The 16,900-nt window shown below is 38.2% G+C and overlaps 2 protein-coding genes across 2 annotated transcripts; one reads left to right on the plus strand and one right to left on the minus strand.

The window, feature by feature from the left end:
• Window positions 1–3,457: 3,457 nt before the first annotated feature.
• On the minus strand, window positions 3,458–5,491 carry LOC118804870. Its single transcript, XM_036565489.1, has one exon. It carries the CDS (start codon window positions 5,489–5,491, stop codon window positions 3,458–3,460), a length of 2,034 nt encoding a protein of 677 aa, XP_036421382.1.
• A 9,099-nt stretch (window positions 5,492–14,590) lies between these two features.
• LOC118804871 lies at window positions 14,591–16,267 on the plus strand. Its single transcript, XM_036565490.1, has one exon. The coding sequence runs from the start codon at window positions 14,591–14,593 to the stop codon at window positions 16,265–16,267; it is 1,677 nt and encodes a 558-aa protein (XP_036421383.1).
• Window positions 16,268–16,900: the final 633 nt, after the last annotated feature.

A 16,900-nucleotide genomic window follows, 5' to 3' on the forward strand; every position in this document is an offset into this window, starting at 1 on the left:
GTGAGTCTGTGCAGCACTATGATGCAATATTGTCATACCCAGCACTTCAAATGAGCATAGAGCACATTCAACAGGGATAAACACCATTACATCAACATCACTGTTACAATACTGAGGGATTTCAATGCCGGCACTTGTCTAAAAGGAACAGTCCCACAAAATATCAAAAATAATGATCCATATATGTTTCTGAGTGGTACAAATTATACATTTTATTGCTATTTCTATTTTCTATTCTATTTCAATTGCTGCTCCTGAGGTGCCATGAACATTTCTGCAGAGACCAAATCAAACAAACCAAGAACTGATCATCTAACACAATGGTTTTCAACTGGTCATACTGCTAGGAAGTCCTTTTGTTTTGTTTTGTTTTTAGTTTTCCCTGTACAGTATGTAGAGTAAACCAGGCCAACTATTTAAAATATGACAAATATAATTGTTTTGTTAGTTTATTTTATTTGTTTTTTTTGCAATAATAATAATAATAATAATAATAATAATAATAATAATATAATAACTTTAAAAATAATAATAAAAAATATTGAAATATATAGGTCAGTTAATGGTCAGTAAAATACATGACCCATAGACTTACAGAACTATATAGTTCTTTAAGAGAAATGGCTATAAACAGAAATGTCTTGGAAATTTTTGGTGTTTATTATGATATGTGATTTTTGAACTGAGGAGGTCAGTTTCTATAGTTTTGAAAGTGAAATATTTTTCCATTGCTGCTTCAAATAGGATTTCAGCTGCTCATCAGTTCAGGGTCTTTGTCGTTTTTTATCATTTCATAATGCACCAAATGTTATCAGCGGGTGACAGGTCTGGACTGCAGGCAGGCCAGTTTAGCACCCAGACTCTTTTAATACGGAGCCATGCTGTTGTAATACATATAGAATGTGGTTTGGCATTGTCTTGCTGAAATGAGCAAGGCCTTCTTGAAAAAGACGTCATCTGGATGGCAGCATATGATGCCAAAATATATCATTCAGCATTAATGGTGCCTTCACAGATGTGCACATCACCCATGTCATGCGCATTAATGCACCCCTATACCATCATGAATACTGGCTTTTGAACTGTGCACTGATAACAAGCTGAGTAGTCTTTAGCCCGAGGACACAGTGTCCATGATTTCCAAAAGGAATTTCAAATATTGATTCATCAGACCACTGGACACATTTCCACTTCAACACAGTCCATTTTAAAAGACCTCAGGCCCAGAGACGGTGGCAGCATCCTGTGTATATATTGTTTCTTCATTGCATTTTAGTGTTTTAATTTGCATTTGTGGATGCAGTGCTGAACTGTTTTCACAGAAGTGTTCCTGAGCCCATGCAGTGATTTCCACTACAGAAAACTACAGGCCCAAAGGTCATTGCCAGCGAATACTGGTTTTTGGCCTTGTCCCTGGCATACAGAGAGTTCTCCAGATTCTCTGCATCTTTTAATGTTATTATGTACTGTAGATGATGAAAAGCAAATGTTATTTGCTATTATATGTTGAGAAGTTATTCTTGAATTGTTGCACTATTTGATTACACAGTCTTTCACAGAGTGGTGAACCCCTCCTCATCTTTACTTCTGAAAGACTCAGCCTCTCTGGGATGCTGTTTGTATGCCCAGTCATGTTACTGACCTGTTGTCAATCAACCAACAGGTGTTTTTTTTAGCATTACACAACTTTACCAGCCTTTTGTTTCCCCTGTCCCAACCTTTCTGGAATGTGTTGTTGGCATCAAATTCAAAATGGGCTTATTTAAAAAAAAATTAAAAATTCTCAGTTTTAACATGTGATATTTTGTCTTTGTACTATTTTCAATTAAACATAGGGTTTGAAAGATTCGCACATCATTGCATTTTGTTTCTATTTACAATTTGCAAAGCATTCCAACTTTTTTGGAATTGGGGCTTCATTTAGTGACTTTATTGTGTTTATTTTTGGGGTTTTTTCCGTATGTAGAACCCAGCAATGTAATCATTTCCCAATAATGTAATAAGGGCCGGAAAAGTAATACGATTTTGCTCTTAACTTGGTTAAAAATGTAATAAAATTCAGTAAGGTAATATGTTTCCCAATGATGTAATGCAACATCTTAATTGATAATGTAATTAGATTTTACTGATATTGTGATACTACAATATCTTTATTGAGAATCTATTACATTTTCTAGTTGATGATATTTAATACTTTATTACATTTTTCTGAGAAGAACTTAAGGCACCACTGTTAGCTCTCTTGTTGTTTTCCAGTCAAATCTGAGTAATTTACTGTTTTTCACTATTACACTAACATTTCTTTCCATCTGATTTTCAAAGGGGTTTATTCATTTGTCCACACTAGTCAAGTTCATAAACAGACTTACAAAAAGTGGCATTTTCTAAAAGAAGAATAAACTTTTCTAAGACTTTGTCTCTATGGTGCTCCCCTCATTCCAATCTGGGTTGATTTCTGTGTTGATCTGGTGGATCATACAAGATTTATCTTATATCTAGCACAGCCCTCTGTTTGATATTTTCATGGCAGAATAATGAAATGATTAGATGAAGCCCAGTCAATCAAGGTGAGTAAAATGGAAGAGATGTTAAATATGAGGAATGAGGACAAATTAAATCTCATTTCATCATGCACAAGAGTTTATTAATTATAATTCAAATGCAAACGTACTGACAGAACTATTCATTAGATAATGAGTAAATATGCAAGGATACAGTTAGGTTTAGCAGTTAAGCAAATCTAGAAAAATGGGCTCCAAATATTTGAGACCACAATGAAAATCTTGTTAGTAATTCATTTAAACCTGAAAATAAACCAAAGAATGTTTCAGAATTTTGAAAAATTTAAAACAAAATAAATCTAAGACTCAGTAAACCGAAGAACAAATGTTCGATTCCTCGCTATTTCTAGGTCACTGTTCAAATGTAAGAAAATCTGTGACCACATAAAGCCTTAATACAAAAAGGTCAGATTTATTTTTTCAGTCTTATCTCTTCAACTGAAGCTCATGTTCAGACTCTCAGCTAGATTTGATCTACTTATCAGGGGCTTTTGGCACAAATTTGTGAAGTTCATGCCAGCTAAAGTGACCCTGTCATTAAAAAAAAATGAGGCCGTATTAAACACTTAGAAATTCTGAAATTCATGAAATATTTCAAAGATTCTGCTTTTTACTCACACTCTTATGCTGATAATATCATTTGTAATGAGAAACACAACACAAAATAGAAACAAAAAAGAATTTTTACTAGTGGTCTCAGACTTTTGGACCCCACTGTATTTGTCACCCTACACATAGCTAACAGTGGCATAATGGCATAACTTGCACATGGCATTAATAAGGAAATAATCAATAACAAGAAAGGTAAGATTATAGATTATAATCTTTCAGAAAATGTTTTATCTATTAAGCAATGTGATTCTGGCACTAAACGAGGATTGCTTTTGCATATACGCTCAGTAATCTGCCTTGTCCTCCTCTGTGAACCCACTTTTGACAGCTGTTTGGATGCTCTTCATCTCTTCTGGAGCAGCAGAGGGAAGAATGGCCAGCAACTCTTTGTCAATTTTCTCCAGTCTTGAATCAGTCTTCCTTTTAAACTCATCCTTATTCTTGAGGACAAGGCGTAAAATGCCTTTCTGAGCTTCATCACAGCCATTCTGTAACTGCAGATGCTCATGTTCAAACTCTGGTTTTTCCTTGTCCATGGCCATAAGTTTCCCCAGTGAACTGACACGATCCATGAGATACTTGTCAGACACTTCAGTGTAGGTTGCTGAGATCATGTGGACGAGGCTGGCGATGTTAGTGGCCTGAAAAGCTTGTTTGTAGAGCAGATCTTTGGAAAAGAGCTTTGCATTGTAGGAAAGTGACTGAGTCTTCTCAGATGTGGAGACAAAATCTTTGAGAGTTCTGTTCAGGCTGGTTTTCACAATGTTGGACACCATCTGAAAGAAGCGCACCATCTTCTCCCACTGCTCCTTCACTCTCCCCATGGCATCCATCCCTCTGACCAGCATTTGTATGGTGGTGTTAAAGTCTATCTCTTTGACTTCACAGTTCCTCATGGTGATCAGGATTTCAGTCAGTTCCTTTTGGTTTTTCTCCATGTTCTCCACACTCTTCTCATAGATCTCTCTGGTCTTGTCCAGTTGAGCTCGGCTCTGTTCAACGCAGAATCTGGCATTCTCTGCTGCTCGTTCTAAAGGACGCTGCATCTCAGATTTACTTTCTTCCTTTGCCATCATGGGTGGCTTTGGAGTCAGAGAAGGAGTGTTTGTAGCATCTTTGCTCTTGCAGTCAAAACTGCAGGCTGATTCAGTCAGTTTTCTGATTCTCTCGATCAGCTCCTCTGTTTTGGCTTCTTCGCACTTCCCATCTGGTGCATATTTTGCCAGTTCATTGCAGATGTTAATGGCCTCATTGCATAACTCTGAGGCCTGCTTTTTCGGTTTACATTCTGGGACTGTTTCGATACTAGTGTTGATTGTCGTGAGCTGTTTTTTCAAAAGCTCTGTTTTTGTAGCTTTGTTCTTCTGATCATACAGGCTTTTCCAGTCAATTTTATTCTCCCGCACATTCTTTAGAATATTCTGTGTATATGTTAGTATTTCTGCAGACTTGCTGTAGATGTTTATTTCATCAATTATATCTCCACCATTGTCCATCTGTGGATTTTCAAGACCTGTATCAACTTTTTTGATCACTGCAGTTGCCATCCCACTCATCATCGAGGTGATTCCATCAGCTATCCCACCAACCAAGTCCATAGCAATCATGTCCCAACCACATGGCAGGGAGTCCAGTGCTTTAGAGTAGTTCTCTTGTGCCTCCTGCAGTTCCTTCTCCATGGCCTTTGCTGCCTTCTCCAGACGTTTATTGGCTTCTTTTGATGTCTGTGCTCTCAGTTTGGTCTCCTCCAGCTTCTTCTTGATTGCTTCCAGCTCTTCTCCATGAAAGTGCTCAGCATTTATACAGGCTTCCAGCAGCTCGTGGATAATCTTGATGACATCAGTGAACCGCTGTTCTGTTTTATTAGCCAGATCAAGACAGTCATCTGCAATGACACGAATATTTTCCAGCTGGTCAGGGAGGAAGGTTTTAACAACCTCATCATCACCTTGGAACAATATGTTCACAGCAGTCTTCATATAGTCTGGAACAGCCATGGTGTGGAGCCGAATCTGGTCCATGTTCTTGTGGGCCTCATTGAAAGCCCACCAGCCAGAGTTACACACTTGCATGAGACAGGCACGAAATGAATCTGGGCATTTGATGTACTTGTAGCCGTCTTTGGGTGGGTTTTTGTTGATGGAGAAATCTGTTTTAGAAGAAATATAGACCAGCTCTCCCAGGATGGCTATGGAGAGCGGTGCAGGAGTCAGATATTCCTCCCAATTGGAATAAGGCTGCATCACAAGCTTGGTTTGTTCTTTCATCTGCTCAGCTGTGGTAAGCTTTTTAATGATCTGTGCTATTTGGGAATCCATTATTTCTTTGCTTCTGCTAAAACAAACAGTAAGACAGACATGTATGTGTAAGGAGAAAATTTAAAAGATTATGACCATTCCTATTATATTTACATGCTATTTCATGTCAATTTTCATTTAAATATTTATTACCTTGGCACTAATTTATCATTAAAGGGGAATTCTTTAAAACTCTTTTAATAAAGACTATTGGTTTACACTGACATGCCAAAAGTAATGTGACAGAAACAATTATCATGTAGGACTCCCTTTAGCTGGGAGAGTGGATGGAAACATCTGGAGGGATGTTGAGCCATGCCATCTCAATAGCCACCCACAGCACCATGGTATTCGTAGGTGCTCTGGTGCGAATGGACCTCTCCAACACAACCTATAAATGCTAGATTGAGGTGAATGTGCAGGCCATATCATTCATCAGAAATCTCCACAATGCCCCTCCAACCAATTCTGGGCAATTGGGCCCAATGGCAATGTACATTATTGTGCTGGAATATCCTATCATTGTGTCCCAAGTCCTTGAAGGGCTGCAAATGGTCACCAAGCAGTGAAATGGTCAATGACGTGTTTAGGTGGCCCATTGGACCCAATCCATGCCATTAGAAGATAACTGACACTAGTATGGAACCACCACTAGCTTGCACAGTGCCTTTTTGACTAGAGTCCATTGCTTCATGGAGTCTGCACCACACACGAACCCTACCATCAGCCTGAAGCAATTGGTACCGTGATTCATTGGACTATGTCACATGTTGCCAGTCCTCTAGGGTCCAGTTAGGAACCTCACAAGCCTAGTTGAGGTGCTGAGACCAGTATTGTGATGTCAACAGAGGCACTCTAGTGGGTCTTCCACTCCCATAATCCATGGAAGCTAAAGAAAACTGCACTGACCTGCGGGATATGCATGTAGGGATTATCACTAAGCACCTGTGGGTGGTCACTGCGTTGTCCATTGTGGGTGGTAATGCCTCCTATGACATATTCTCAGTTTACACATGACACTGTGGATTAAGGAATGTTAAATGTCCGCACAACTTCGGAAATGGAATGTTCCATCCCTCTGGCACCCACTATTATGCCTTGTTCGATAATTCACAACGCCTTGCCATGAGCACGATGGCCAGTGTTCAGCCTCACTTACAAGATAACACCTCACAACTTATACAGGTGTGGGCATTCCCAAGCTGCCCCCTGAGGTAACACCATTTCATAATCAATTTACATACTGATATCCCATGACTTTTGGCATGTCAGTGTAATGTGAAATGTCCCATTCTAGAGAAGAACCTTTCTGATTCAGAATTGTTCACAACAGTGGCGATAAGAATTAGACGTCTGATGGATCTACCTCACCGAAAGTTCTAACATGAAATTGTCACAAATACTAGACCTGAGACATTGTTTTATGGTAGTTCTAAGATAAGGTTTTGGCCTAAAATGTATTTAAAACACATTTGTGATGGACAGGTATATGCAGGGCAAACAGATACATGTAGGCTGTTGTACACTCTTAAAAGTAAAGTTGCCAGAAAACGTTCTTGCATGATGCCAAAGTAGAACCACTTTCAGTTCCCTATAGAAACTTTCAGTGGCTTAGCCTTTTGAGAACCATTTCTATAAATAAGATATGTGAGTATGAAGAACATTTTTAAAGTTTATTGATCCTCTACATAACGTAAATGTTTTAGGAACAGCCCTTAAATTGGTAAATAACCTTTATATTATCTAAAGGTCATTTAAGCCTTTAAAACGTTTGCTCAAAGAAAGCTTTCTATGACAAAATAGTACCCATTGTCAATGGTAAAAAGTTGAGAATTACAGCTAAATAAACAAATGACTAACAGACTTTCCTTACTCAGAGTACATCATATCAAAATATGCAGCCTTTTATTGTTCAGCATTCAAGTCTAAAAGGAGTTTGTTCCCCTTTTGTTACAGTAACAGCATCTACTCTGCTAAGCTGGCTTTACACTAGTTATTAGAACATTGTTGTGAGGATTTGTTTTTGGCCACAAGAGCATTAGTGAGGTCAGATACTAATGTTGGATGATAAGTTCTGGATCTCAAATGCTACTCCATCTCAGTGCAAAGGTATTGGTTTGAGCTCTATCACTCCAGAGAACGTAGATCCATGGCTTCTCAGCCCAGTGCTGGGGGGCTTTGTACTCCTCTAGCATTGAGCACAGTGACGTTAGGCTAATACTCGGCTACTCCAGAATATTCCATTCTATTGCCATTACTTTTCTACGGAGATTATACAAGCTGTGAACTCCTCTGTCAGCAATGGATGCACTTTAAAATAAGTGAATTCATTAATTAGAAGAGATACTTGTGTGTGTGTGTGTGTGTGTGTGTGTGTGTGTGTGTGTGTGTGTGTGTGTGTGTGTATATATATATATATATATATGCTGTATCCTGCCCAATGACAGCTGGGATAGGCTCCAGCACCCCACCACGACCCAGAAGGATAAGCGGTTTAGATGATATATATCATATCATATATATATATATATATATATATATATATATATATATATATATATATATATGTACACACACACACATATATCTCATTGTTGTCGGCAGAAAACCTCATATCTCCAAAATGATAACTTTATAGGAGAAGGAAAAAACCGTCAATGGAAAGATATCAAGTGAATTCATCATGATATTTACACACAATTTAAAGGGGAGATACAAGGTTTTCTTCCGACAACAGCAATACATATATGTGTGTGTGTATATGAATGGAAGAAGTCGGATGTTGCAACTGACCACAACCCTGGCAAGAGTTCCAACATGGATCAGGTACAGTTGCAACATGTTAAAAATACAGGAAATTTTTGTTTTTGTTTAATAAGCATCACATTCTAAAAAAAAATACACTGTTTTACAATAATATCATAGTATTATTTATTTGTACAATAATATTATGGTATTATTTATTTAGTTAGTAATATTCATCATTGTCCTGACTGTCCTGCCCTCATCCCTGATCATATTGAGGCTCGTCCCAAAATATTGAGGGGAACTTCTCTGTTACTAACCCTCTTCCTCATTCTTGGTGTAGCCTATTGAAAACAAACAGAATACAGTTTTAATATACAGCAAAAAAAAAGAAATAAATAAGAAAATACAAACAAGGTAATATGGGAATTATTTTGTTTAGTTAGTGTTAGTCTCTCATGGTCTTTTAATATATGTACCTGTTCTGTTCATAATAAGCTATAAAACAGATCATGCCTATGCTGAACTAACAGTGTTAGAAAATACTGTTGTGTGGTCTGTTTTGATATGGCCATTTAGCTGGGGGACAAATGCAACAACTTGTTTTGACCATCGCTATCCTATCACCCACAGAACATCATGCGCTAGCTAGACACACTGACCCTGATACATGCTAACCTTGTTTGTCCACTCAACAAAACAATGATTCAAACTAAGTAAGTTTTGATTAATTTGTACAAAAGCTTGTGACAGTATGACAAAAATACATCTCTTTCATGCCTCTGAAACAAGGTTTTATTTTTCATTTGTGTGTGTGTGTGTGTGTGTGCGTGTGTGTGTGTTTCCACAAATGCAGCAGACGATGTTGAAAGTGTCTTCAGTCAACCCAGTACCACTCCCCAGTGTGTAATACACACGTTGGTCCAGTCGGGGCACTGGGGCATTATACTGGGTTGGAAATGGACCAATCAGATAAGAGAGATTTAAAAGACTGTTAGTGGGCAACTGAAAATGGAATTTTCTTCCGGTGCTGTTTAAAGGTTGTCTTCTGTATTCAGGAGGTACTGAACAAACTGTTCACTTTGAGGAGCAGAAAGACTGCCATCCAGAAGCTCTAGTAAGCTGCTTAACTAACATTGATAATGATGTCAACTAAGTGAACTAGGTTAGGTTACGTAACATTAGCTAGCTAATGTCAGTGTACTGATGTCTCATGTGCTGAAAGCAGGTGAAAAAAAAATTACATGTCCTTCTCTGAATCTCTTTCCAGACTATTTCCAGACTACACTCAATATACCAGAGATAGTAAATTTCCAACTTTGAGTTTGTTTTGAGCATGTATGTAGTTGGTGTATAAATATAATCAGAATGGCTAATAATAACAATCTGACTGAGAAGAGGTTGAGAAGTACATGTTACCAGTGATGTACATTCACCAGCCACTTTATTGGAAACACCTTGCTGATGCACAGTTAGACTATAACATCTCTGTTGCTGTGCAGTTTGTTAGCCATACTATCTTTCATCAGTGGTTGGTTTCTGGATATTTTGGGTGGTGTAAAAGAAAAAATGTCAATACTTGAGAAAGGCTAGCTATAGTCCATCTTCCATTGCACAATTTATGTTCTGTAGCCCTTCATCAATGGTCAATTTCTGACCACAGAACCTCTCTCATCTGGATATTGTTTGGTGGTGTCACCCTGCTAGGATGAGAGTGGTCCACACCCAAAAATATCCAGTCAGGAGTATGCTGGAGCAGGGGCTCCCAAAGTCAGTCCTGATCAAACACTTGCAGTTTTGTTTTTCCCCTATCTAGCACAACTGATTCATCATCCCAACAATGCTGCTACTCCTAATATACTCATTACAGCACCAAGCACAATTTAGTGCCACTGCCAACATTTTGTGGACAGTGGTCCTGTGCTGATCCCTTTCCATTTATGAATGAGATAGAGGGTAAACTGTGCAGCAACACAGGAGCTATACTTTGCATTATGGGTATTCGATAGTGACCTAATAGGGATTAAGTTTATCATTGAGATAAACTACAAACAACTACAAAGAGCAAAATGCCTGACACAATTGTGCACTGTTTATCGATAGTATAGGGAGTCATTTTGAACACAGCATGGTTCTGCTAGAACAGTTGCCGGATTAGTACATTATCCAGGTATCTTTGGTGTACTAGATAAAGTCATGTTGATCACATACTGCATACTGCTTACTACTTCTGGGCACAATCAGTGTGCAATCAGTATGTAGTAGGCTATTTCAAACACAGCCAATAGCCCAGCATTCAACCTTTTCATACAGTAATAACATCAAAATGAGAGAAATTTGACCAAAAGCTGCTGCACTCAGTGCAATGCTGAAGCCATACTAGCTCTCTCTGCTGGTCCTGAGTTTGGTTTGCTTCCTTTGTCTGTTTAAAAGTTAACTTTCTGCATAATGTGGATAAAACAGTAACACAGCCAAACAATCCACTCAGCAATGACCCTCATTTGCATTCGTTTCATTTGCTGTAAAATTAAAAACAAAAGTAAAGATAGGAGTCTGATTTTGGCTTATGGATCTGAATGTATTTTTGGCCGAGCGTCAGCGATGTGAGTGGTTAAGCTCAGACTGGTAAACCAATCCTAAAGAAGCAGATATTAAGCAAGGTTTTATTTATTATTATTGGTTGATGCTAATTCACAAAGCCCAGTGAGTGGACTGTGGTTTGGCTATTTCACATAAATCAAATAAAACAAAACCCTCAAAACTAAAGAGAAATCTCAAGACCAAAAAGCAGAGTATTTTTAGCTACTAGTATGTACTGGAGTTCTAAATCACAGTCCTCATCCACCTAGTAAATTTCTATTCTTTTTGCCTTTTTTCCCCTTTTTTAACATCTCTGCAAATGTATGATTTTTGTGTTTCTTTAACATAACTGCAAATTTTGGAACCAGTGACTGAACCAAAATGGAAAATTTGATCTTTTTCAGATCACTTTCAGGAGACAAGTAGCTCAGGTATTGCAGTCATTAAGCTAGATAAAACCATCCTGAAATACAGTCAGAAGAAATGTAATATATATATATATATATATATATATATATATATATATATATATATACACACAAAGGGTAGGCTGAAAAAATGATATCATATTTACTTGTTAAGGTCTTTGTGTTTTCAGCTTTTTAAAGAACAAGTTTTACTTAATGTCCAGCTTTAACTGGCAAGTTTTTGAAATCGGTAAAAAGCAATGACCAGCAGTTTATTAGATTTATGCTTTTTAGGTTAAGATGTCTTGAGAATTGCCATTTTTATGCCATTTTAACTCATCATTGCATGATTTCTTTACACTTTCATTAGACTACACTACAGTTATACACACATTTTTGTTTGTCAAAGACTAGTTTAGTATGTTGCCTTTAAAATATCAAAATACATGCACTGAATAAAATGGTGCATCATATTCATAATGCCATACCTTGAAGATTTAGATGTGCTGAGAGATGCTGAGAGAGCCTCTTCGATCAAAACAGCTGAACACTGCAGTGCGTTTATAACCCATCGGTTGAAGGACCTCCCCTCTCGTAACAGAAAGTGAAAGTTGGAAGGTGTCACTCCCTTTACTGTAAGTGATTTGTTGTATATGTAATGAAATGACTCTCATAAGTATAAAAACCCTTCAGCACAAAACTGCAAAAACTGTTAAATCATTTGCCATTGGTTCCTACCTGTAAGCATAGAATGTGCCAACGTATGAAGATGATTTACACATTGGACAGACTTATCTATGCTGCAGTGTTCCAACTTACTGTAGATGCAGCAGTATCTCCCGGTTTCTGTCAGGGATAAACCATGATTGGCTTAACTGAGTTGCAAATTTATTAAATACAACTACATTGTTGATTCTATCAATTACACTTACTGCATATGTACATTATGTAGATAAACATGTGCAGACTGTAGCCCATCTGTTTATCCTTTTCTCCTCCATCCATCAGTGGAAATGGACCACCATATGACAATTCTCAGCAGTGACACTGACGATGTAGTTGTATAGTAGTGCATGTGGTACTGATAAGAGTATATTAGGTACAGCAGTATTTCTGATTAATTAAGTTTACTCTCTCTTTTTAACAGAAAAGTTTGCCTTTGTGTGGTATGTAAGGTGTTTTGTGGGGGTTAGACAATGTTAGAAATAAAGTGCACTGGTTTGGCCCACAAGGTTCTGTTTAGTATCATGTGTTTTGCTTCTGAATGGATAAAAGGTTGAAACAAACAAGAACAACTGTAATTTTAAGAGTGCTGTAACTTTTCACAAGGGTGATTGTATTAGATAATTCAGTACCCTAAATGATTGAAAAAAAGAATTGTGTGAGATCTAAAAGCATTAATTGTGACAGATATGCAGTAATAGAACAAAATCAGGAATAGGGCAAATACTTTTTTTTACAGCAGCACTGTATGTATATTTCGGTATATTTCGGTTCCATTTCCCCATTCTCGTTGTAATGATGAACCTTGTCTCCACCCTGTTCTCTCAGACCTCAATCAATAAACAAACGAAACTGGTCATTTTCAAAAAAATGCTCTTAACCTTCACATGCATGCAAATCTCACAGGGAACTGTTAAAGACTTGATTAGAATTAATATTGGCATTATTATTAAATGCAGTGATGCCTGATGTACTCAGCTGCAGTTACCCTGCAGTCATGCACCTTGGACTGCAGCCAAACCTACAGAAAAGACAGTTCCATGACTGGCAGAGAGGAGAAAAATGTAGAGTCACTCAGGGGCATTGGCATGTAAAGATCAGCCCAGATCACTGTAGGATTGTAATGACCTACTTGATAGAAGGCCTGAGAAAGACCCACTGACTCGCAGCCTGCAAAAGCTGAATGGATCAAACAGAATACATGTTAAATTTTTCAGGTTTCATATGAAAGACACACGTAGAATCAATGGACAAATACATTCATATGCATGTTAATCTCACAAAGTGAGCTGTTTCTATAAAGCTTTATTAGTATTAACACTGGCAGTATTATGAACCTCAGTGATGCCTGACTCACTCAGCTGCAGTTATGCCGTCAGTACCTTGGACAGCAGCCCAAACTACAGTCAAGACAGTTCAGTGACCGGCAAAGAGTAGGAAAATGTAGAGTCACTCAGGGGCGTTGGCTGGGCATGTACAGATCCAGGACTCAGCCCAGTTCATTGTAGGGTTGTTTCCAGGTATCCTCTGATATTTTTAATTAACCTGAGAAACATACAGTTGTTACTTTTTAATTTAATGTGAAAACTGCTTATTGTCACTGGTCATTGTGTTTTTCTTGGTTGCTTGAACTCTTTTATTTGTTCAGATGAGAAAAATGAGAGTGGTGGAAGACAGCACTCTCACACTTTATATATTTCCCTAACGGACAGCACAATATCATAATAATTTTATTTGCAGGGGGTCAAACAAGTTAATTAGCGAATCCTGGACTATAACCTGGACAACCCCGCCGTATTTCGCACATTGCTTTATTTTATTAACCATTTCCAGTGATCAACAATTTGGATGGTTCAGCAAAGCAATTTTTAGCATAGAAGCTAAAATTTCAGAAGGGCTATAAATGTGCAACAGACTTTTTACAGGAGTATTTCTGCACAAACAGATGATCACAGCAACAGTCACAATTTTACATTCAAAATCTGGCATGATAACTGAAGAGTTGATTGTGGGTAGAAACAATTGCTAAGCAGTGATTAGAGGGCCAAGAAAATAAAGCAGGGCTTGTGAGCGATCTGCCATAGACAGAGGCAGTTAAACATGCAGGAATCATTAATGATGCTTTTGCTAACGTGTTTAATCAACAATGTTAAATCAACATCATTTTAGCACCATTCTTGTTTTAAATTATTAGTTATCCAGGGGCTAAAAGTGAAGTCCAGTTGTTAAGGGGTCCTCTTGGTGGCCTCGGGGCCCTATGCAGCTGCTAATGTTGTTTATTTGGTAGAGCCAGTACTGCTGTATGAGCTCTGAAGCACTCTGGACAATTGGCTAGTTAGCTCTTCATGTAGAGGTTGTGCCATTGCATCTTCTGTCTTTGGGAAGTTGAGTCTGTGGACTAGCTGATGTCCTTCGAGATATGAATCCCCAGAAACTTGAAGCTGGTGGGCACAGTCCACTGTGCTGATGTTTACCAGGATCAAGTGGACTTACTTCAAATCAATGTAGAAAAACTGTAGAACTTTGTTGTGAAAAATATTTCTAAATTTATGAATAGACGTTACATACAAATGCGCATTTGGTGCGTGCAGCCAGTTTGGTTTCTCTTTAGTAAATGGTGGCCGGTGTTTCCCACTGATTTGAAATACACTTTGGTGCAGAGGTGATGAGCAGGGGTCAGACGGAGACACAGACTCTAAATTATGAACTGGCCAAATCAACAGAAAAGCGGTTCACTGACGTAATCAATATTATCCACGAGCTGCTGGAAGCCTGTATAAATGCCCAGTACTTTTATGGAAAAGAGCTGGAAGAAATAAAGAAGAAACAGGAGGAGAGTCATTTGAGGAAGCAGTCATCAGAAGAAGCCATTAAACACTCTGAGAAGGCAGTTAAAGTTTTGGAAAAGGAATTGGAGGAAGCTCAAGAGACCTGCAAAAAAGCAATAGATTCCCTCCCTGATGGATGGAACATGGTGGACATGAATCTTGTTGAAGCTCTGACTGAACATGTCACAGATCTTGTGACTGGACTAACAGCTATAGCTCTCATTACTCAACCAGCACTCCAACCACTTGCTTTAACAAGAATGTCCAATACACTGGGTTACATCAGGACTCAAGGTCAGGATAAAGACACCTTTGCAGATAGGGTTGACGAGATAAATGTCTACAGCAAGTCTGCAGAAATCCTGATGTGCACAGAGAATATTCAGGTGTATGTGCAAGAGAATGACATCGACTGGAAGAGCCTCTATGATCAGAAGAACAAAGCAGCAAAAACAGATTTCTTTAAAGAGCAGTTCCAAAGAATCAAAAGCAATTTAGAAAAATTACCAGAATGCAAACCAAAGCAGTGCGCCCAAGAGTTATGTGAAGAGGACATGAATGTCTGCAGAGAACTGGCAACCTATGCACCAGACGGAAAATGTGAGGAAGCTAAAACAAAGGAGTTAATTGAGAAAATCAGAAAACTGACTGAATCAGTCTGCACTTTTGACTGCAGAAGCAAAGATGCCACAAAATCCTCTTCTCTGACTCAAAAACCACCTATGATATCTAATGAAGAAAGTAAATCTGAGAAGACAAGTGCTTCAGAAAGAGCAACAGAGAATGCCAGGTTCTGCATAGAGCAGAGCCAAGCTCAACTGAACAACACCAGAGAGCTCTATGAGAAGAGTGTGGAGAACATGGAGAAAAACCAAAAGGAACTGACTGAAATCCTGATCACCATGAGGAACTGTGAAGTCAAAGAGATAGACTTTAACACCACCATACAAATGCTGGTCAGAGGGATGGATGCCATGGGGAGAGTGAAGGTGCAGTGGGAGAAGATGGTGCGCTTCTTTCAGATGGTGTCCAACATTGTGAAAACCAGCCTGAGCAGAACTCTCAAAGATTTTGTCTCCACATCTGAGAAGACTCAGTCACTTTCCTACAACTCAAAGCTCTTCTCTAAAGATCTGCTCTACAGTCAAGCATTTCAAGCAACTAACATCGCCAGCCTCGTCCACATGACCTCAGCAACCTACACTGAAGTGTCTGAGAAGTATCTCATGGATCGTGTCAGCTCACTGGGGAAACTTATGGCCATGGACAAGGAAAAACCAGAGTTTGAACAGGAGCGTCTGCAGTTACAGAACTCCTGTGATGAAGCTCAGAAAGGCATTTTACACCTTGTCCTTAAGAACAAAGCTGAGTTTAATAAGAAGATTGACACAAAACTGGAGAAGATTGACAAAGAGTTGCTGGCCATTCTTCCCTCTGCTGCTCCAGAAGAGATGAAGAGCATCCAAGCAGCTGTTGAAAGTGGATTTAGTCAGAAAGTGGATGATTACTACTGAGTGAACTCACAATATATATTTAGGATTTTTGCCAGTGAAACAGATAATGTTTACACTAAAGTAGATGACAATTACTGTCATTTGCATTCATTTGTCCCCAGTTAGTTTTGCTCTGATGAGGGATAAAATCACCAAGGATTAAACTGCCTTTATGCTAATACAGCATACAGTTATGCTCTAATAGCTTATTATAGGATATGCTATGAAAGCTTATAGCAGTTTTTCCATTGATGTGCAATATGTCTATGAAACAGCATCATATTAACCATGCCACTTACAGTTAAATTGAAAGATATAAAATGCATATAAAATGATTACATTTATTTTAATTTAACTGTGTAATGAATAAGAATGTTATGTGGTCTAAACAGCTCAATATGTAATCCCACTGCAGAGCCTTAAATCTTTTAAACTTGTTCAGCTAATTCAAATGTGCTCACAGTAAGAATAAAATAAATCTATTCTTACGCATGAGCAAAAGTGAGGGAATGATTTAGAATTACTACTTGTGCTGCCTTTGGCAATGAACATTGAATTGTACTGGGGTAAATGTACCACATGAAACCTGTACACGTAATGTGATTTACAATCATGCATAATGCTTCATAATGTCGGGCTTAGGCCTACAGTGCT

The sequence above is a fragment of the Colossoma macropomum genome, unplaced genomic scaffold (genome assembly GCF_904425465.1).
Source record: "Colossoma macropomum unplaced genomic scaffold, Colossoma_macropomum, whole genome shotgun sequence".
NCBI classification, from domain to species: Eukaryota; Metazoa; Chordata; class Actinopteri; order Characiformes; family Serrasalmidae; genus Colossoma; species Colossoma macropomum.